Raw genomic sequence first — 23200 nt, forward strand, 5'->3', positions numbered from 1 at the left:
TGTCAGTTGCAGTAAAGTTCTTGCACTTTTTGGTAATTCAATGGCTTTACCCCGAGCTTATTTTTCCATATAATGGCTTTACCACGAGCTCATTTTTCCATAGTCCTGTGACTATGTCCGCTTCCTGTCAGAATTATTCAAAATTACATGCGACAAGTTGTTCTCATTTATTTGTTAGTTTTCCTAATTTTTTAAATGAATTCTATTGCGCAAAAAATTTTTAATTCCGCGCGCCCTATGGTGTACGTTTTATGTGTGCGTATTTTAAAACTGTCACACTTGTCGCACATTGCAACTCTGATTACCAACCATTGCTTCCCCATGCAAAAGTAACCATTTGAATGCGTTGCCAACCACTTGTTAGCAAATACCTATAGCTGCTCTCCGCATTTAATTTAATTGGTTCTTTTATTTCATCGTGTTGCGCGAGAAGTTCGCGAGGCGGATAACTTTTCTTTTTTGTTTGTGAAAAAATATAATAATATAAAACAACACAAAGGAAAAGATTAGAATTTTCCAAAGGAAAAAAAAACACCGAGAGCAGCACGATAAATTCCCTCTTGCAATTTTTTATTTGGATAATTTGCAACACGACGACAATAGTTTGTGGGAGGACGACGACAACGAACACAAGGAGACGACACAAAAAAAAATAATTCAAATGACAATGGCTGCAGATCAATTCAATCAAATTTTAAATTCATTGCTTTCCACCGACAATGAAGTGAGACAGCAAGCTGAGGTGTGTAACCGCAACAAAAACAATGAGAATCTATTGAAATTTTTTATTTTAATAATTTGCAAAAAAAAAATGAAAGAACCTAGCAAAGAAGCCCAAGTGTTGTGTGCATGTGTGTGAGAGTGTATGCGCGCTCGTGGTGGTATTGTAAGCAACAAAAAAAAAAAAAGAATTATGACAAGGTTTTGTTCTGGAAGGAATGTGTTATGATGATGTCCCGAGCGCGGCGTTATGGTTCATGAAGGAGGAAAGGTTATTTGTACACATATTATATGAATGAGTGAGTGTTTGTTCGTATCAAGGGAGCTGTCCTAATATTTTCTGCCTTTTTTTGCACAAAGAAATTTCATGCCGACCGGACGACGAATAGTTGGTGGTGGTGGCATGCACAAGCTACTGCTCTTGTGTGGTGAATATTTATAGCGCGAAAAACGTGTTTTTACGTTGTCTTTTCTGTGCTGCTATTCTTTGGCATTGACGTGTTTGAAAATGATTTAAAAAGCGAAAAAAAGCCAAGAAACATTTAAAAATTCCCCGAAAATTAAATATTCATTGAAATGTGCCAAAAATTTTCGTAGAAAAAAATCTTGAGACTGCAAAAAAAAAAACGAAAAATCTCTTTATGACGACTTGCTGTGTGTCTGCCAATATATATGATTCATGGAAACGGAAGCAAAACAGAGCCAACAATAGCTAAGGAAAAACTGAATTGACTGACAAACAACAGAAGACAAGTAACGTCTGCCGCCCCTCAGCCGGCCAATTAAGCAGCCAGCAAGCCACTCAAATCGTGTGCTAATTTATTCTTTACTATTTAATATGATTAAGGCAAAGATTTTGCTGTGCCCCCCCACTCTTCGGGTTTTTGGGACTATGGAAGAAAATTCATGAATATGTTTTTCCTCCTATCTGTTTCAAGAAAAAGAAAAATAATGACGCATTTTCATGCCATAACGTTGGGAAGGAAAACAAAACTGCATGTGGTTGCAAAAATAAATCTGGTACCATAGATGGCGGCACCAGGCCCGGGCAGGCTATTATGCATGTGCCTGGTGGTCTCCACCAGGTATTGATTTTTATTAAAAAAAAAACATGCATACATCTCCCCAAACAAGCTTTCCTTCTATTGAACATGAGGCTGACCTTGTCATGTAATATCACCACCACCACCATCGTCAACAAACAGCTGAGAAGAGGAGCAGGCTGGTGGGTTCTAATGTAAACAACTGCCACAACTACTTGAAAACTAATCACACAATAAAAAAAGAAAAACAAATTAGTACAAAGTGTCCACCCTCCATCGCCCTTTTTATTCCCCACCTATTAATTTCCTTTTCTTTCTTTTTATTTTTGCATTACAGGACGCCTACAATAATGTGCCACGTGAAGTCAAGGTTACACATTTATTGGCCACCATTCATAATGGCCATCAATCCGAAGAGGCTCGTCAGATGGCTGCAGTTCTATTGCGTCGTCTTTTCTCATCTGAGTTCTTAGAATTTTATAAAGAGGTGAGTGAGCAGCTACTATCTTTCATTGTTCATTTTGATAGTTTCCTTTCAAATTCACCTTCTCCTACCTGTGTTATCTGGGTTTTTTTTTTCATTTCATTTTATTTGTTGTTCCTCATTATCATGGCATTGCCATTTTGGTTTTATTAGAAAACAGAAATTTCCATTTGCCAAAACAAAAGCTCATTTTTTGCAACAATCAAAAAAAACAAACAACCAAAGCAAGCAGCAGGTATCAAAAGGCAATCAACATGCATGTGTATATGCGTGTCTGGCGGTGTGTGTGTTTTGTTTTGATTTAATCTCCATCCATGCCGCCGCTGGCATCAGCAGCTAGCAATTGGGTAAAGTGGGTAGTGGTGTCTGATGGTGGGGCAAAACTTAAACACACCACAACAACACACAATAAAATGAGGTTATGTTCAGAGCTAATTTTTGTTCAACGCTGTACATAAAGTATGTGTATATAAGTATATATATGTATTTATTTATATATAAATTGGTGGCCTAATTTTTTTATATTGCAGATTCATATTTAGTATATAATAATGTCATTAGACCAGATACAGTGTTGGGTAAATGTCGAATTGCAATTTGCAAAATACACTACCACTCTTCAGTGGCTTCAAGAAGAGCATTTTCACAAATTAGCCAAAGCATTGTGAAATAGTTAACCCCATTTTGGAAAAGTTTACTCTTTGTCCTTTCAACTTGAAGTGGTGTTCAAAGTGGATGCGATTGCGTATAAGTTCGTAGACGCATATACAAGACTGGGGAAAATAGCATTTAGAAAATATAAAGGGGAAGACCAGGTATCTATATCGATTCTTGGTAGAAAGATGAATAACTATTTTCGAATTTTAGGAGCTGAACTTTACCGAAATGCTTTCTTGATATAATTTGTCTCCAGATAGAATAATACTTTCGATGGTTTATAAGTTAGCAATATCACTTTTAAATAATTCCTTCCAACATGAAGTGATTTCTTTTTTCCTTCCAACATGAAGTGTTAGACACCACTGTGGATGCGATTGCAAAGATTTCTGTCTGGAATGCGCTAAAATTCTTATTAAGTTTAAAGAAGTTGCTAATGTTTACTTTTTGTCCTTCCAACTTGGCGTGGTGTTCAAAGTGAATGCCATTGCGTAGAAGTTCGTAGACGCATCTACAAGAGTAACAAAATAGTATTAAAAATATAGAGGAGAAGTCTTTTATAGACCAGGTATATAAACTGAGTCGGTAGAAAGCGGAATAACTATTTTCGAATTTTAGGAACTGAACTGTACCTAAACGCTTTCTTGGTATAAATTGGTTCCAGATGAAATAATACTTGCAAATGTTCACAAGTTAGCAATATCACAGTTTTGGAAAGTTTTGCATTTTTGCCAGGAGTTGGCAATGTTTATGTTATCACAGAAATATCTCTGCATTCTACCTTTCATCTTTGAACTATCAGTATAGGCAGCTATACCATTTATAAGTGGGTTATTACGGGTCCAGGCGTACCTGTGGATGTCTAGTGGCTCAAAGTTGAGATATGGAATCACTGGTTTTGACACTGCCTCCTATGTGGTTAGAAAACTAAATCTTTCAACCAGGCAGGTCCTCGAAATAGTTTCGAAAGGCATTCCTGTTTATATCTCTGAGTGTCAGGGCAAACTATGCCGCCTGTCTCTCTACAAAATGACTTAAAGGATTTAAGTGAAGTATGAGGCATCCAATGCAGCTTGGGTTGCATTCCGAATTGTACATGTGATCAATAATGGTGCGGCTTTTTTTAACATAGATGAAGTAAAAAATGAACCCTTCTATAAGAAAGTCTTAAAAAGAATAATGCAGTGAAAGGTCGTAGCTCGTCTGTGAGTCAGAGCTCGGAAATGCCATTTTGTGAAACTCGGTTCCTATATATGTTATACCCTCAGCCATATGGCTATAGAGGGTATATATCATTCGATACGGCCAAAACGTGCATCATCGAAATAACGGTTTTAGACCCTAGGTCTCTTTGGACCAAATTCGTTTAAGGACATTTGAAGTCAATCTAGCGATGTCCGTCCGTTCGTCCCTCCATCTTTTTGTCTCTCTGTCTGGGTGGTGCGCACGATAACTCTCGAAGGGGGTATCCTATTTGATCCAAACTTGGTACATCGTAATATTATTGTCAGACTTAGATCGGGATCGGAGATGGGCAACATCGTTCCAACCCTTCTGGTGCCTCCCACACAAAATGCCAACATTTTTAAGGAAAATAATTTACTGCATAGCAAGAGAAAGGACAATCCGATTTTACTCCAACTTTGCATATCCTAGTATTTGCATCAGTGCTAGGTTAGGTCCGAAAATGAACAATATCGGTCCATCCATATCCATCCAGTACCTCAGCCACAAAGAATAAACTTTTTGAATAATTATAACTCGTATAAAATGTGATGTATGTGTCCGATTGTCTTCAAATTAAACACATCACAATATTTTTATGTGAAGATGGAATATATCGATCCACTCCTTCAGGTACCACCCCCACTAAGGGTCAAAATTTTGAATATTCATGAAGCTCGAAAACGTGAAATTCACATCCGATTCCATTCAAAATTGGCACATCTCAATATTTCCATAACAACGAGATCTGTTATAAATTTGGTAAATATCGGACTATTCCTTCTGGTACCTCCCCCACAAAGTGTCAACGTTTAGAATATAAATGAACTCAAAAACTATGAAAGTTGCATCCGATTCCATTCAGACATGGCACATCTCAATAATTCCATCAACACAAGTTTTGTTTGTAAAGATGGTAGAGATCAAACCATTCCTTCTGGTACCTCCCAAAGGGTTAAAATTTTGAAAAACCAAAACGGTCATAAAATCGGAAAAAAGCTTCCGGTTCTCTTCTAACTACATACATCACAATATTTTTATTTAACCAATGATTGGTGTGAAGATGGAATGTATCGGTCCACTCCTACCTTTTACCTCCCCCAAAAAGGATCAAAATTTTGAATACCCATGAAGCTCATAAAACGCAAAATTAACGTCCGATTCCATTCAGACTTTGTACATCTCAATATTTTCGTCAACACAAGATCTGTTATGAAGATGTCCGAAATCGGACCATTTCTTTTGGTACCTCCCCCACAAAGTGTTAAAGTTTTGAATAACTAGAACGATCATAAAATTCGAAATAATCATCCGCTCCTCTTCATATTTCACACATCCCATTATTTCAACTAACACAAGATCTGCTGTGAAATGGAATATACGGGCGAAATCCTTCTGGTACCTCCCCTCATAGGGTTCAAGATTTTTGAAGAAAAAAAAAAACGCTCTAAGAAATCGAAATAAGCATCCAACTCTTTTCAAATGCCACACATCTAAATATTTTTGCTAACGCAAGATCTGTTCTGAAGGTGATATATATTTGCCAACCCCTTCTCGTACCACCTCTCCCACAAAGGGTCACAAGTCGGCGATTCTTTACAACATTTTCCAAAAATTTGCCCATATCTCATATAAAGTGTAGGAAGTAGTCGATATAGTCCAGATCTGGCACGTTGCAATATTTTATCAGTCATAGGTCGGATACGAATTAGTCAGTATTGTCCAACAGCTTCGAAACCTTCCCCATAAAGGGTAAACAGTTTGAATAATCATAGCTCAAGGATGAGGGTATACATCTGTCGGCAAAACCGACTGATACCATTTTACTTGTTTTACATGAACAAAGTTCTAACATAACTTGGTAACACCCCCCGGATCTCGTCTCATATATTAAACAAATACCACTCATTGTACTATAAGAGGCCAGGGTGTGGTAAATGCAGAATGCGTTAGGCAGATCTGTAGTTTGATTTTACAACAACACAACACAATTCTCAAGTACACATTGAGATCATTAGAAATTACGGCTTGTGATTAATGACGTCAGCCTATGCCGCAAGACTTTACCATAATATAACATGGCGGATGTGGGCATTCTCTCTTAAATCATTAAAATCTAATTTTTTTCCACACAAAAAGTACAAACCTCTTTAAATTCCACATTTCAATATATTTCTATATTTTTCTTTGGTTTGCAGCTGCCGCAAGAGGCGCAGGGGCAACTGTTACAACAAATACTCTTAGCCGTCCAGCAAGATGTAACACCGAATTTGCGGCGTAAAATATGTGAAGTTGTTGCTGAAGCCGCCCGCAATCTAATCGATGAAGATGGTAACAATCAATGGCCCGACTTTTTGCAATTCCTCTTCCAATGTGCCAATTCGCCATCGGCTCAATTGCAAGAGTCTGCCTTGCGCATCTTTGCCAGTGTCCCGTCCATATTTGGCAACGATGAGGCTCAGTACATGGATTTGATTAAGCAAATGTTGACCAAAAGCATGGAACCCAGTGCTGATGTTGAGGTCCGTTTCCAGGCTGTACGTGCCGTGGGTGCTTTCATCTTGCGTCACGACAAGGAAAAGGAGGCAGTCATCTATAAGCAATTTGCAGATTTATTGCCACGCATGATTATGATCACCGCCGAAAGTATTGAGGCCCAGGATGATCAATCCTTGTTGAAATTGTTGATTGACATGACCGAGACCTGTCCCAAATTTTTGCGTCCTCAATTGGAGGTTATTTTTGAGATCTGCATGAAGGTAAGCGGCATTAAAATTACCATAAAACTTATTTGAAAAAAAAACTCATCCTTGCACATTTTTTAGGTATTCAGTTCCCAAGATGTAGAGGACAGCTGGCGCCATTTGGTCTTGGAAGTCATGGTATCGTTGTCCGAAAACGCCCCAGCCATGGTGCGTAAACGTGCCGAAAAATACATTGTCGCCCTGATCCCCTTGGTCTTGCAAATGATGACCGACATGGAGGATGATGAAGACTGGGCCACCTCCGATTCGGTAACAGAAGATGACAACAGCGACAACAATGTCATTGCCGAATCGTCCTTGGATCGTCTGGCTTGTGGTTTGGGCGGCAAATGTGTGTTACCCAATGTCATGAATGCTTTGCCAGCTATGTTGGGTCATAGCGATTGGAAGCAACGTTATGCTGCCCTAATGGCCATCTCAGCCATTGGCGAGGGTTGCCACAAACAAATGGAAGCCATGCTGGAACAGGTTATGGCCGGTGTTTTGAACTTTTTGCGCGATCCCCATCCACGTGTGCGTTATGCTGCCTGTAATGCCATTGGCCAAATGTCCACCGATTTTGCGCCCACATTCGAAAAGAAGTTCCACGAACAAGTTGTTCCCGGTCTACTGTCTCTGTTAGATGATGTGCAGAATCCACGCGTGCAGGCTCATGCTGGTGCTGCCCTGGTCAACTTCTCGGAGGATTGTCCCAAGAATATTTTGACCCGTTACTTGGATGGCATTATGGGTAAATTGGAAGCTGTCTTGAATTCCAAATTCAAGGAATTGGTTGAAAAGGGCAACAAATTGGTGTTGGAACAAATTGTCACCACCATTGCCTCCGTGGCCGATACCTGTGAAAAGGAGTTTGTAACCTACTACGATCGTTTGATGCCATGCCTGAAGTTCATCATCCAAAACGCCAATTCCGAGGAGTTGCGTATGTTGCGTGGCAAGACCATTGAATGTGTCAGTTTGATTGGTTTGGCTGTGGGTCGCGAGAAATTCATCACCGATGCCGGCGAAGTTATGGACATGCTGTTGAAGACCCACTCTGAGGGCGATTTGGCCGATGATGATCCCCAAACCTCATATTTGATTACCGCCTGGGCCCGTATGTGTAAGATTCTGGGCAAACAATTCGAACAATACTTACCCCTGGTTATGGGTCCCGTTATGCGCACAGCTGCCATGAAACCCGAGGTGGCTCTTTTGGACAACGATGAGGTCGAAGATATTGAGGGCGATGTCGATTGGTCCTTCATCAACTTGGGTGAACAGCAAAACTTTGCCATTCGCACAGCTGGCATGGAAGACAAGGCATCGGCCTGTGAAATGTTGGTCTGCTATGCCCGTGAACTGAAGGAAGGCTTTGCCGACTACGCCGAAGAGGTGGTACGTCTAATGGTGCCCATGTTGAAGTTCTACTTCCATGATGGTGTACGTACAGCTGCAGCCGAATCTTTGCCTTGTCTCTTGGACTGCGCCAAAATCAAGGGTCCCCAATACTTGGAAGGCATGTGGCTATATATTTGCCCAGAACTCTTGAAGGTTATTGTCAGCGAGCCCGAAGCTGATGTCCAGGCCGAACTTTTGAATTCGTTGGCCAAGTGCATTGAAACCCTGGGACCCAATTGCTTGAATGATGACGCCATGAAACAGGTTTTGGAAATCATTGCCAAGTACATGGAAGAACATTTCGAAAGGGCCGACAAACGTTTGCAGGCCCGCAACGAGGAGGACTACGATGATGGCGTTGAAGAGGAATTGGCCGAACAGGATGACACCGACACATACATTCTATCGAAAATTGTTGATATCCTCCATGCCCTATTCCTCACACACAAGGTACAGTTTTTGCCACATTTCGATCAGATAGCTCAGAACTTTGTAAAACTCTTGGATCCATCACGTTCATGGTCGGACAGACAATGGGGTCTGTGTACATTCGATGATGTTATAGGTAAATGAAAAAAAATCTCTGGAGAAAAGTTTAAAAAACTTTATTTGTCCCCTCTGTTTTAGAATTTTGTGGCCCTGCCTGCGCCGCCTATCAACAGTTCTTTACACCTGCCCTGTTGCAATATGTCACCGACAAATCACCCGAAGTCCGCCAGGCCGCCACATACGGTTGTGGCGTTTTGGGCCAATTCGGTGGTGAACAATTCGCTGTAACCTGTGCACAAATCATTCCTCTCTTGGTCCAAGTCGTCAACGATCCCAAGAGCCGTGAACCAGAAAATATCAATCCCACAGAGAATGCCATATCGGCCGTAACGAAGATACTGAAATACAACAAATCTGCTCTGCCCAATGTCGATGAAATCATAAATGTTTGGTAAGTCGGAAACTTTGTGAACTTCTTCGTTGAGGGTTTCTCGAGGTCTTCTATGTGCTCCAGACTTTTTCAGAGGTCTTCTGTGTATAGAAGACCTCCAGAGGTCTTACATGGATAGAAAACCTCCAGAGGTCTTCTGTATATAGAATACCTCCAGAGGTCTTCTGTATATAGAAGACCTCCAGAGGTCTTCTGTATATAGAAGACCTCCAGAGGTCTTCTGTATATATAGTCTTCTGTGTATAGAATACCTCCAGAGATCTTCTGTGATATAGAAGACCTCCAGTGGTCTTCTGTGTTATAGAAGACCTTCAGAGGTCTTCAGTGCTTAGAAGACCTCCAAAAGGTCTTTTGTGTATGGAAGTCCTCTAGAAGGTCTCTTAGAGGATACTTCTAGCAGATCTTCTGTGTATAGAAGACCTCTAGGAGGTCGTCTGTGTGTAAAAGACCTCTAGATGGTCGTTTGTGTATAGAAGACCTCTAGATGGTAGTCTGTGTATAGAAGACCTCTAGGAGGTCGTCTGTGTATAGAAGACCTCTAGGAGGTCGTCTGTGTATAGAAGACCTCTAGGAGGTCGTCTGCGTATAGAAGACGTCTAGATGGTCGTTTGTGTATAGAAGACCTCTAGATGGTAGTCTGTGTATAGAAGACCTCTAGGAGGTGTTCTGTATATAGAAGACCTCCAGGAGGTCGTCTGTGAATAGAAGACCTCTAGGTGGTCCTCTGTGTATGGAAGACCTCCAGAGGACTTTTGTGACACAGAAGACCTGAAGAAGTTCTTCTGTTTATAGAAGACCTCTAAAAGGTCTTTTGTGTATAGAAGACTTCCAGAGGTCTTCTGCGTATAGAAGACCTCCACAGGTATTCTGTGTTTAGAAGACCTACAAAAGGTCATTTGTGTATGGAAGTCCTCTAGAAGATCTCCTAGAGGATACTTCTAGCAGGTCTTCTCTGTTAGAAGACCTCTAGGGGGTCGTCTGTGTATAGAAGACCTCTAGGAGATCTTCTGTTTATAGCAGACCTCTGGAAGAAGAACTGTGCTATAGAAGACCTCCAGTGGTCTTTTGTGTATGGAAGAAGTTCTGCTGTGTATAGAAGACCCCCACAGGCTCTTTTATGTGTGAAAGACCTCCAGAGGGACTTCTTTGTTTTTTTCTTTTTTCTCTCTTTTCTATATCTGTCCACTCGCATTTATTGTTCCCTTTTTTATAAATTTTCCAGGTTCTCTTGGTTACCCGTCACCGAAGACAGTGATGAAGCTCCTCATATCTATGGTTATTTGTGCGAATTAATACAGGCCAATCATCCAATTATTTTGGGTGCCAACAACTGTAATCTACCACGTATTGTTTCGATTATTGCTCAAGCATTTGCCAACAAAGTGGTGGCTGCCATCAGTGATGTTGGTTCACGGATGTTGGGTATTGTCAAACAGGTTGAGTCCAATCCCGAGGTCTTCCAGGCATGTGCTAGCCAATTAACACCAGAAATGCAACATGCCCTGCAAGAAGCCATACGGGAATTGGCTTTAGCTTCGGCCCAGGGTTAAACAAAACAAAAAAGTGATGAAAACTAAACAAACACACATTTTGCATAACAGGAAAACACACCACAATTCTCACCACACCCAGAAATTTGCAAAACAAAAAAGAAAGAAAAAAAGGAATTTGCTTTATTTTGAAAAAAAATGCATTATATAAAATATATAAAAAAGCAGACCACAAAAAAAACGAAAAAAAAAATATCTATAAAATATAACGAGTATATAAAATATACTTAACCAAAATAACCTATCAAAACCATACTAAAAACAAAACAAATATATATAAACAAATATATATTCTGAACAATATATTCACCACCAGTCTATTTCCCCCCACACCCAACCACTACCAAGAAATTAAAGACACACTACAGCAGCAGCAGCGGCGTATACAAACAAACATAAACTCGCCTACACACACACCTCAACACAACTACTACTACTACTATCTACATATACACATAACATATACATATATATGATTGAATAATTAAAAATTATCCACATATAAATGCTACAACAAAGAGTTAGTTTAAATATTAAGAAATGAATTTTCGCTTTGCATTGTTGTTCCCTTTGTATCTTCTTTTTTTCTTTAATTATTTGGTAGCTGGCAAATGAATTCAGTTTTGACTGTGTTTTTTCTCGATGGTAACAGAAAAACCTAACCTCTTAACAACAAATCAATGTGTATTTAAAAAAAACAAACAAGAAAAAAAATCAACAACATTTTTTAGTCTTCTACTCTTTTTTGATGATTATTTAATAACTATTTTAAATAAATTCCATTTTTTAAATGTAGAAAAGAAAAATTTAGTATTTTTCTACAACTCTTCTCATATGAGTGCATAAATTATTATTTTAGATTTTTTCCTTAATTTTTTGATAAACGCAAAACAACATTTATATATTTTTATTAATTTAAACTTTATTATTTGTTGCGCTTACTTAGGTTTTCTTTTTGTGTATTTGCAACAACAACAAAGTATATACGGATTATTGCTTTCTTTTAAACATTGAAATTACATTTTTATAAATTTCTTTGAAAATAAATCATGTGCAGCGCGTTAGGATCTTTAAAAAAGAAAACTCAATTGTATGTTTTTTTGACTTTACATTATTATTCATTATTGATTAATTATTTTTTAATTGTTTACAAACAAAACAAAAAAAAAGTCTTTTAATGAGTCGAAATACAAAAAAAAAGATATCATAAAAATTGCAAGTAACTTGAAAATATATTTAAAAGAAAAACAACAACAACAACACTATTAAATAATAAAAATTACGAAAACAAAAAAAGAAACCCATTTCTGTGGATTTATTTATTTTTAAATTTTATTTAAAAACAAGTTAAAAAGCGTCAGTCGGTTTTGCCGACAGATGTATACCCTCAGCCTATATCAGTTTATTAAAATAAGTTTTGACTTAAATTATATGATAATTTAAAATGTTGCCCCTCGTTGAAACTTTTGTGGGGGAGGTACGAGAGAGGGAGTTATCCGATGAATTACATATTCACATCAGATCATAAATTGAGAAAAATATGTCAATTTGCCTAGTTTGAAAAGAATCGCCGATATGTTTCGCAATTTATGAGAGATATATTCATTGCAAATTGTGAACCTTTTGTGGGAGAGGTACAAGAAAGAGTAGGCCAATATCTATAATTTTCACAACAGAACTGACTTAGTAAAAATATTGGGATATATGAAATTTGAAGGTAATCGGATGCTTATGAGAGATATAATTATTCAAAATTTTGACCAGTTGTGGTGGAGATATCAGAAGGATAGATCCGATATATCTCATCTCCACATCAGACTTGTGTAAAAAAAAATTGAGATATGTGAAATTTTAAAAGAATCTGATGCTTATTTCACACTTTATGAGATATATAATTATTCAAAAATTTGACCCGCTATGGGGGGAGGTACCAGAAGGAGTAGTTCCCGACATATTCCATCTACATACCAGGTCATGTATTGCTAGAAATATTGAAATGTGCCGAATTTAAGGGAATCGAATGCTCATTTTACGATTTACGAGCTTCATGGCTATTCAAAATTTTGTCCCATTATGTGGGAGTTACTAGAAGGGGTAAACCGATATATCCCATCTCCGGTTCGATCTCTACCATCAGATCTTATATTGATGGGAATATTGAGATATACCAAGTCTGGATGGAATCGAATGTCAATTTCGCTTTTTATGAGCTTTATGGACATACAAAATGTTGAACCTTTGTGGGGGAGGTACCAGAAGGAGTGGACCGATATACCCCATCCTCAAAACAGATCTTTTGTTTGTGGAAATAATGGGATGTGTGAAATATAAAGTGAACCTGATGCTTATTTCGCGTTTTATGACCTTCATGGATATTCAAAATGTTGTCCCTTGGTTGGGGAGGTAACAGAAGGAATTATCCGATCTCTACCGTTTTTATAACAGATCTTGTATTGATGGAAATATTACGATATGCCGATTATTTATTTATTTATTCATTTCATACCATAATTATTATTATGAATCCGTTCAATATTATAATAATTATTATGAACGGATTCGGATGTTAATTTCGCTTTTTATGAGCTTCATGGATATACAAAATTTCGACCTTTTGTGGCGGAGGTACCAGAAGGAGTTGACCGATATATTTCATATTCACACCAGAACTTGGGTTAATAAAGATATTGTGATTTGTGTAATTTGAAGATAATCGGATTCTTACTTCACATTTTATAAGAGTTATTCAAAATGTTAACCCTTTGTGGGGGAGGTACTTGATGGAGTGGACCGATATTGTCCATTTTCGCACCTGACCTAGCACTGATGCAAATATTAGGATTCGCTAAGTTGAAGCAAAATCGGATTATCCTTTCTCTTACTGTGCAGTAAATTATATTCTTTGAAAATGTTGACATTTTGTGTAGGAGGTACTAGAAGGAACTCTATCTAAGTTTGACAATAATATTACGATGTATCAAGGTTGGATCAAATCGGATACTCGTTTCGAGAGTTATCGTGCGCACCAGCCAGCCAGACAGACGGACGGACATCGCAAGATCGACTCCAAATGTCCTGAAACGGATTTGATCCAAAGAGGCCTATGGTCTAAAATCATTACTTCGATAAGGCACGTTTTGGTCGTATCAAATGATATACACCCTCTGCAGCCATATGGTTGAGGGTATAAAAATCCACGTTGAATTGGCCTTGAAGGGGGTCTAGAAAGCTCCTTAAAAATGTACTTTGGAGGCCCTGGAAGAAATTCTCAAAAGTCCTTTAAAAATCCACGTGATATGGAACCTTAAAAAGGAGTTCGGCGGTCTGGATATTCAAAATGTGGACTCAATTTATGGTGTCCTTAGCTTGCCAGAATGTAATAGGGCGACTCAAATTAATCGTTTGGAAACCACCAGATGTATACCCGGAAGGTACAGGTCCTTTCTAAGATAAATTGTCATGTGAATGGCCGGCCTGCTGAAAGGGTATCGTCCACATTGAAAAGGAGAATTTAGCACCCCTAAATATTCGTCGTAGACTCCATGAAGTATATATATTCATGATCATCATGATCGTCTGTTGAAATCACGATTATTTGACGTAGAGCGCCAAATTTTAGCAGAACAAATTGTATTGTATCTAGGATAGTTGGTATTGAAAATGAGATATATCGGTCCACGTTTTGGTACAGTCCCCATATAACGGTACCTCCCAATATTCGGTATTTTGATGATTTTTGCCACATTTTTTCACGGATTTATCTGAAAATTGGTATTTGTGGGTCAAAATGGGTCCTAGTTCGTGTGGCGAAACGTTGTATGTATAAGTACATGCTTTGGTATAGCCCCCATATAACGTTATCTCCCAATATTCGGTATTTGGATGATTTTTGTCACATTTCTTGACGGATTTATCTAAAAATTAGTAATTGTAATTATAGGTCATAATGGGTTCTAACTACGGTGGCGAAAGATTGTATGTGTAGGTCCAGGCTTTGGTATTGCCCCCTATAATGGTACCTCCCGATATACGGTATTTGCATGATTTTTGCTTCATTTTTGTCACGAATTTGTCTAAAAATTGGTATTTGTTGGTCATAATGGGTTCTAGCTTCGGTGGTAAAACATTGTATGTATAGGTCCAGGATTTGGTATAGCCCCCCTATTATGCTACCTCCCGATATTTGGTATTTAGATGATTTTTGCCACATTTTTTTCACGGAATTATCTAAAAATTGGTATTTGTTGGTTATAATGTGTTCTAACTCCGGTGGCGAAACATTGTCCACTCTTTGTTAAGGCCCATATAGCGGTACCTCCCTTTATTCGGTATTTTTGATGATTTTTACCACATTTTCCCATAAATATGTCTAAAAATTGGTATTGGTGGATCATAATGGGTTCTAATGTTTCCTTTATTCTAAGGGTGAGGGTATTGAAATTTCGGCCCGGCCGAACTTAATAATTTTTTACTTGTTTTTATTCGTTTTAAACGCTTTTTAGTTCCTTCCAAAAGGTGGAGGGCATTAAAAGTTCCTTCCGACCCGAACTTACCTTCCTTTTTACTAGTTTCCATTGATATCCATTACAAAACTAAAAACAGGGGTTAATTTGAATACACTTTACAATCGAAACTTTATTATATATTTTTTTATGAATTTCTTTCCGGTTGTGGGTAGAGTGGAATTGTTAGTAGGTTTGTTTTTTTTTTTTCATAATATTACTCTAAATGTCTTCTTCTGGTTGTTGCTCATCGTTTGCTTTGTTTAAAACAATTACTTTTTCTTTTTTGCTTAATGGAATTTGGGGGCATGTTGTTAATGGGTGACTAACTTAAAAAAATATATTCTTAAAAATAGCAGCGAAGGGTGTTCAAAATCTATATTATATGTATATGAGATTACGGAAGAAAAATTATCATGATGGTTCGAGGAATTGAGTATAAGACGATAATATTTTGAAAAATATACAATTTTGTGATTGCAAATTTTAATACTAAATCGGGAGAAAAGTGGTCTATTGTTCGCTAGCCTCCTTTCTTTCTAATAAAAAGAGGCTAGTTCTTCTTACACGGAACTTTATGGGTAAGAGGAGGATAAGAGTTCGAAAGGAGAATTGTCAAAACAAATAATAATAAATAATAATAATACTAATTAGATCGAAAACAATGAGGGTAAATAATTTAAGAGAAATTTGAATGAATGAGAGAGAGAGTAGAGAATTCTGAAATTGTTTACTTTTTTTCTTGGCATATAACTAATTCTTTTATATAATTACGTATTCTTTTATGTAATAATTTTCTTCGGGAAAGTTTAGCAAAAAAACCAAAAATCTCTTCGCATTTCAACCCAAAAGATATTGATCATCTGCCTCTACATTGTCGGGATCCACCTCTTCGATTTCCGCCTCGGCCTCTAATAAATCAATATCGAGCATATTTTCGGGACATGGAGCATCAGCATCATACTCGTCTTCTTCGTCATCCTCATCGCCGACTTCCGCCACATTATCCTCTGCATCGGGATTTGTTTCGGCCTGTTGTCCTCCATCATCGTCATTCTCCTCCTCCTCATCGCCACCGGCAAACTGATGACTATCATCTTCATCTTCCACATCACATGTGGGATCCACCACGCGCATTTTTTGTACCATTTGTGGATGTTTGTTCTTCAAATGCTCCTGCATGTTGCTAATATGGAAATAGCTCATCGAACAGAAGCGACAGTGCAGGTATGCTCCAAACGGCAAATGCTTGAATCTGTGCACCTGCAAATCCCTCAACTTACTGCCATTGACATGTTCGTTACATTCCAGACATAAATGCAGTTTTGAACTGATCTTCTTGAAATTCAAAACTCCTCTACAATTGAGGTTATGTTCAATGTTGATGTGTTCACGCCAGCTGCGCGTGGATTCGAATTCCACACCGCATTGGGGGCAGCTCAGGGTGAAGCAACCTTGATTGTCGGCCGTGCTTTCGGTGAGCGGTGCTGTGATGCCGCCTCCGCCGCCGCCGGGCATTGAAGCCCTTGTCGGCCAGACATTCTTTGAAGATGGACCAGCTGATGTTTCACCCATCAATACATCGTCATCGAACTGCGATTCGTTTTTCTCATCTCTTAGCTCAGCCGATTGCAGGCCAGCGCATTTATTTGTGATTTTATCCAAATGTTTGAAGAACATTTGCTTGCGTACAAATTCACCCTTGCACACGGTGCAATGGAATGACTTATAGGGCAAATGACGGAACTTGTGCGATTGCAATTGGCCAATGGCTCCCTTGGTGTGGGTGACAGTTACCCGTTTGTAGCACTGCAAACAGATGTAATGGTGATCGTCCAACTGGCGGAAATTCAAACCCTGTCGGCTGTTCAAATTGTGCTCATCCACAATGTGTTTGCGCCAGAAGACATGCGAATCAAAGGTCTGGGTGCACGAGGGGCAGTGATAGAAAATACTCTCGTGATCGACAGCATTGTGGTAGGAAATAACATCTTCCACCGTCTTGAGGCCTGAGGGGCGATCGGAACTGGTGACATCAAAGGATTTGTTGCTAGCACCACCGCCACCACTGCTGCTGCCGCTGCCCACATATGGTCTGGGTGCATTGAAGCTATTGCTGTGCATTTGTTTTCTGGCATCGGCGGCCATTTTTGAGTGCTGGGCCGGCTCCGCCTCCATAATATTGTGGCGCTGGCGCAAATGGCTAATCATGTTCGGCTTGTGATTATAGGCCTGACCACACAGCAGACACTTCAGATACTGCCTATGGGGACAATGCCGAAACTTGTGATCCTGCAAACCCTTCAGCTTGGAACTCTGCACAACTTCATTGCATGTCCTGCACTGGAAGCGCATCTTATCAAGCATACGGAAGCCGAGAGATTCACGTTTATCGAAATTGTGTTCGGAATTAATGTGGCGACGCCATAAATGTCTCATTCTAAATTCAATGCCACATTCCGGACAGATATAGATGAAATTGCACTCCACGTTTGATTCCTCCAAGCTGGCATCGACCATAACCGGCGGATCACGGCTGCTGGGTGTTAGCAAATCATCGCCGGCGGCATCGTTTGACTTGTCTTCCACCACAAAATCATGTTCCGTCTTGATGTGATGCTGTAAAGCTTGGGGATTTTTGAAGATCGAACCGCAATCTACACAACGATGTCGGGACATTTGCTCCAAATTGGGTTTTTGCAAAGGATACTGTCTGCGGTTATAAGAATGGGTGTCAAATGATTTATTTGCAGGAAAACCAGTACCACGTCCATCAAAACCCATGTCACCAGCCACACCACCACCACTGCCGCCACCACCACCGAAATCATCATCGGCATCCTCATCCAAAAAACATATTTCATAGGTATAGTTATTGTGTCGCACAATCTCCTTGTAGGGCTGCTGCTTTAATTTGAAGGGCGGCTTTGTGCTGGGACTACCGAAATTCGGTATGGGCGAGGAGTTGTTCATAGTTCTCGATGACGACACCCCAATGCCATGGGCATTCCTAAGATGTTTGGTCAAACCCTTACGTTCCGTGTACTGTTTACGACAGATACGACAAATGGCAAAGGATTTATACTGCATGTGCGTGATGCGATGTTGCTGGGCATTTTGTATGCCATAGGCATTTGTAATGATCTTATCGCATTCCCGACATCTCAGCTGTAGTTCATTGATCACTTCAAAATTCAGAGTTTCCAAATCGCCCAACTGGTGCTGATCGACCATGTGTTTGCGCCACATCTTCTTATCCGTAAACTCTTTGCCACACTGTGGACAGAGATAGTTTATATGCTGTTCAAAGGTGTCGCGTTCCTCGGATTTCGACATAAAACTACCACCATTACCCCACGATCTTTTGCCATCATAATCATCAGCACCGAATCCAAAGGGTTCTTGACTATCTTCGTCGTCTCTGTTGTTGTTGTTGTTGGTGATTTTATCCGATACCAAATGATGTTTTTCGGCCAAATGACGTATTGCATCCTTGCTGACATCAAAGTCGATGAAACACAATTTGCAGTTCATCCATTTCTTGTGCGGCAAATGGGTGAATTTGTGTAATTGTAAATTTTTGATGGTATTATTGGTGATGGTCTAGAAGAAACAATTTTGAAAGGACATCGCATTAATAAGGAGTGAAAAATGGATGTTAAATTTTTGTAGCTAGAAATGATATCGGCTGACTTTTGAATTTTAAATTCCAGCGATGACTTGATGTGAAACATATTTTAGGAAATCGATCTGGGACTACTAAAAACCACTGTGAAACAAATGTTCAATGCTGAGTCTACAGATTACACTATGGCCAACATTTGTTGGGTTCTGGTCTGGGAGCAGTCAACTATGAGAATAGCATTTGCAATGAATTTATTAATTAAGACTCTTTTTATACCCTCCACCATAGTATGGAGGGTATATTAAGTTGGTCATTCCGTTTGTAACACCTCGAAATATACATTTTAGACCCCACAAAGTATATATATTCTTGATCAGCACAAAATTCCATGGCGATTTAACGTCAGTCCGTCCGTCTGTGGAAATCGACATAGCTTCCGAACGAAATGAAGTAGGTTGATAAAATTTTACTCAAATGTATATTATGCCTGCAGGACTTTTGGTATTGAAAATGGGCCATGTAGATCTACGTTTTGTTATAGCCCCCACATAATGGCACTTCTCGATATTCGGTATTTTGGTAATTTAAGCGACATTGTTTACCGAAAATTTTTCAAATTTGGTATTTGAAGTTCGTAATGGATACTACAGTCTATAACAGAAAATTCCCCGTGCAGGTTCACACTTTCGCATAGCCCTCATACAACGGCACCTCCGGACCTTGTGACATTATTCACCGGAATTGTTTCAAATTTCAAATTAAGTTCATAATGGATACTACAGCCTATGACAGAAAATTGTCTGTGCAGGTCCACGTCTTCGTGTAACGGTACCTCCCGATATTCGGTATTTTGATCATTTTAGCGACATTATTCAACGGAATTGTTTCAAATTTGGTATTTGAAGTTCGTAATGGATACTATAGCCCAAGAGAGAAAATTGTCTGTGCAGGTCCACGTCTTCGTAAAGCCCCCATATAATGGTATCTCCCTATTTTCGGTATTTTGTTGATTTAAGCGACATTACTCACTGGAATTTTTTCAAATTTGGTATTTTAAGTTCGTAATGAATACTACAGCCTATGACAGAAAATTGTCTGTGTAGGTCCACGTCTTCGTATAGCCCCCATATAATGGTATCTCCCTAGTTTCGTTAGTTTGGTGATTTACGCGGCATTATTCAGCGAATTCAATTTTCAAGTTTCGCATTTAAATATTGTAATGGCCTATGACAAAAGTTGCCTATGTAGGTCCACGTCGTCGTATACTCGGTATTTTTAGGATTTTAACTGATTTTATTATTTATTTGAAAATTTCCAAATTCGTTCCAAATGGTGGAGGGTATTCATAAAATTACAATTAAAGAAGATTTCTTGATTTTTTTCAGAGGAAACATTTTGTTCTTCTATTCTTCTAAGGATACAAGTTCAAAGATATAGGAGCTCAATTTCACGCCTTTAAACTTGGGTGGAACGGGAGCAGTAGACTCCAAGGATGACATTCATACTGTAATTGGTAACATCATGGATGACTGTAGCAGCATGAATGCTACTCCGACCTATCTGATAGGCTTCTTGATGAGAGTTTCTGAAAACTCCTATGTTTACATCCAAGCAAGTAATGAACCGGAATCATAACCGGTTCATTACTTGCCCAAGTGCTGTCGGACTACGCCTTAAACACTATGGTCCTAATTTTCAATTTATAGCAGATGGCTGTGGCTTGCACGGAATCCTTGAACATACCGTCGAATGGGACCCCAAGAATCTTGGGGTAAATTGTGAAATGAATTTTTCCTTGACCTGAAAATTAGGCTGTGTGTACACCTCCGCAGGCCTTGTGGAAAAGTGTGGTGGGTATTTTTATATTCCTCGCTTAAAAGAAGGTTGCAATCTCCGCTTGATAGTCTTACTCATATGTCATCAACGGGACAGGACAAGGCGACGTCGTTGTAATAATCGTGGAAAGGGACGTTGACTTTGCACCGGAACCAGAATCAGTCATATTTTCATATTTCTCGCTTAGCGGATATTTTTATATTGATCATCACTAGGAAGAATGTGACAAGCTCCGAGAGATAGGTGTTTGGCCTTACTCATATTTTAGCAATGACAGGACCCAGCGGCGTCGTTTTTATGCTCGTCAATGGGGGTGTTGACTTAGCACCACATTAGCATTATCATAATTGTAAAAAAATGTTAAGGTTCATTACCCAAGACAGGAGACAATATGCCCATATTTCCAACGTCAAAATTGTATTTCCCATTCTCAAAAAAAGGTAAATTAAAAAAAAAAATTGAGAGCACTATTGATTCTTTTTGGACATGTTCGATAGAGATATATACATTCGGAGCAATATCAGTTTATAATCCTTTGTTTTTGTATCCCTTATATCCCTTCCAGTGCTTTAATTACATATTATCCCAATACAGAATGTCATTTCTTAACATCCCTTCCAGTGCTTTAATTACATATTATCCCAATACAGAATGTCATTTCTTAACATCCCAGCACAATCCGATTGCATTTACACAGCTTAACCTGATGAATTGGGACAGATTTTTAAAATATGCCTTTACCCTAAAAAACGACTCTATTTTTAAATGCACTCCCCCCTCACCCAAACTTACCTGATTACATTCAATACACTGGGCTTGTCCTTGATTAATATCGCGTATATTCAGACCCTTTCGCGAAGCAAAATCATGTGATTCCTCAATGTGTTGATGCCACTGTTCGCGTGTTTCACATTCCGTTTTACACTGGGGACATGTAAATAGAATATACTCCTCCAACGATTCATCGATATCGTCTAATAGTTTTGATTTTAGTTCCTGCGAAGCACCCACTCCGCCACCAGAACCATTCGTTGAACCATCATCTATAAATGTGGGCAATTCTCGAGCAAATCGCTTTGCCGGAGGTTGGTGCAATGAACCATCTGGATCGTCTTCATCCAATACCTCGTTACGTACTTCAATATTATCCGAATTACTGTCGTAAATATCTAGGGCATTCTCCTTGACTTGGCCAATGGAAAGATTAGGTCGCGCCGCCGTCGTTGTTGGTTTGTTCAATATGGATCGTATCATTTGATTTGGTTGAGGTCGATTTTTATGTTCCTCCTTGGCGACGGCTATCAGTTCATCACGATGTGTCATCTTTAAATGGACCATCAGATCTTGACGATATTTATATTCTCGCTTGCAAATGAAACATTTACAGACACGATAGGGTAAATGGGTGAATTTATGCTTCATCAAGTTTTCCATGCTATGCATAGCTATACGTTTTTGACATTCTCTGCATCCGTGATAGAGTTTATCCAACTGAACGAAATTCAGTCCAGCTCGGGTGTTGAAGCTATGTACTGTATTCAAATGGGTTTTCCAGGTTTCCTGAGATCGAAACTCATCGCCACAGCTGGGGCAAATGTAAATAATTGCATCTTCATATCGAACCAGGCTGTGAAAGTATTCATCCTCTGCCGAGAGTGGAGGTGGTGGTTCGTTGTTTGTTTGTTGCGTAGACCTGCGGGTCGAGTTCGAATTATCAGCATAGAAGTCGAACAGAGATTCATCTGGCTGCTGTGGTGTATCTCGATCACTGTGCAATATTGAATGAAAGGCAAAGGGGCTGTCATCGTCGAAATTCTCCTCCACCGGTTCGGGGGGTTCCTCTTTCACCTGCATATCTTGTACGGGTGAGGGTATGGTGAATGGTTCATTGTTTTCTTCACCCTCGCCATTCTCATCATTGTTCTCGTCACCATCATCGTTTTCTTCATTGCCGTCATTATCGTCACCTTGTTCGCTTGTGAACATATTCCATGGTTCTAATTCATCCATTTTGCAAACTTTCCCTAAACGCTACTAGAAAGAATTGCAGGCCCTAATCCTGTTTTTCTTCTTGTGCAAATTCTTAGGTTTTCTCAATGCTGCTGCTGCTTTTGTTCTGCTCTATGCTTCTTCTTTTCTTTATACTTTTTGCTGGCCTCTGCCGTCTGCTTGCTTTTCTTTTCTTCAACACTTTTCCACATAAATTCTTGTGCCACTTTTAAATATTACTACATTTTTTCTAAAGATTATTGAACTAATAATTAGTAATTTCACTTTTATAGTTCTTTTAAATGATTTTAATGTATCTAACTTGCGAAAATTGAATGCAGATGCCGAAATCAAAAATGTTTGTGGTGGCTTGGCTTAGGGTAATGTAGATCGACTTTCGTCCAAACGACTTTTCATCGAACTGTATGAGCCTATATTGCGACTTGCCAAAAGCCAACAGTATTGCCAACCTAGAAGAGTTGGGC

At 39.1% G+C, this 23200-nt stretch overlaps 2 protein-coding genes across 2 annotated transcripts; one reads left to right on the top strand and one right to left on the bottom strand.

The window, feature by feature from the left end:
• The first annotated feature begins 393 nt into the window (after positions 1-393).
• Positions 394-12063, top strand: LOC101893793 (importin-5). Its single transcript, XM_005178266.4, has 6 exons — positions 394-742; positions 2101-2250; positions 6327-6887; positions 6954-8838; positions 8901-9213; positions 10436-12063. The coding sequence occupies exons 1-6, from the start codon at positions 662-664 to the stop codon at positions 10761-10763; spliced, it is 3318 nt and encodes a 1105-aa protein (XP_005178323.1). The 5' UTR covers positions 394-661; the 3' UTR covers positions 10764-12063.
• Positions 12064-15810: 3747 nt separating this feature from the next.
• On the bottom strand, positions 15811-23130 carry LOC101893966 (zinc finger protein 423). The gene is made up of 2 exons (XM_005178267.4): positions 21519-23130; positions 15811-18868 (listed from the first exon to the last, which is right to left on the bottom strand). The coding sequence occupies exons 1-2, from the start codon at positions 22734-22736 to the stop codon at positions 16106-16108; spliced, it is 3981 nt and encodes a 1326-aa protein (XP_005178324.2). The 5' UTR covers positions 22737-23130; the 3' UTR covers positions 15811-16105.
• Between the last annotated feature and the right edge of the window lie 70 nt (positions 23131-23200).

Source organism: Musca domestica, unplaced genomic scaffold (assembly GCF_030504385.1).
Source record: "Musca domestica strain aabys unplaced genomic scaffold, Musca_domestica.polishedcontigs.V.1.1 24, whole genome shotgun sequence".
NCBI classification, from domain to species: domain Eukaryota; kingdom Metazoa; phylum Arthropoda; class Insecta; order Diptera; family Muscidae; genus Musca; species Musca domestica.

Excerpts from the sequence above, each read along its gene's own strand:
- LOC101893793 (XM_005178266.4), top strand. The coding sequence starts at position 662 with ATGACAATGGCTGCAGATCAATTCAATCAAATTTTAAATTCATTGCTT. Across the intron at positions 2,251-6,326 it reads TCTTAGAATTTTATAAAGAG|CTGCCGCAAGAGGCGCAGGG; the intron begins GTGAGTGAGCAG and ends TTTGGTTTGCAG. Across the intron at positions 8,839-8,900 it reads TACATTCGATGATGTTATAG|AATTTTGTGGCCCTGCCTGC; the intron begins GTAAATGAAAAA and ends CCTCTGTTTTAG.
- LOC101893966 (XM_005178267.4), bottom strand. The coding sequence starts at position 22,736 with ATGGATGAATTAGAACCATGGAATATGTTCACAAGCGAACAAGGTGAC. Across the intron at positions 18,869-21,518 it reads AGTGTATTGAATGTAATCAG|ACCATCACCAATAATACCAT; the intron begins GTAAGTTTGGGT and ends TGTTTCTTCTAG.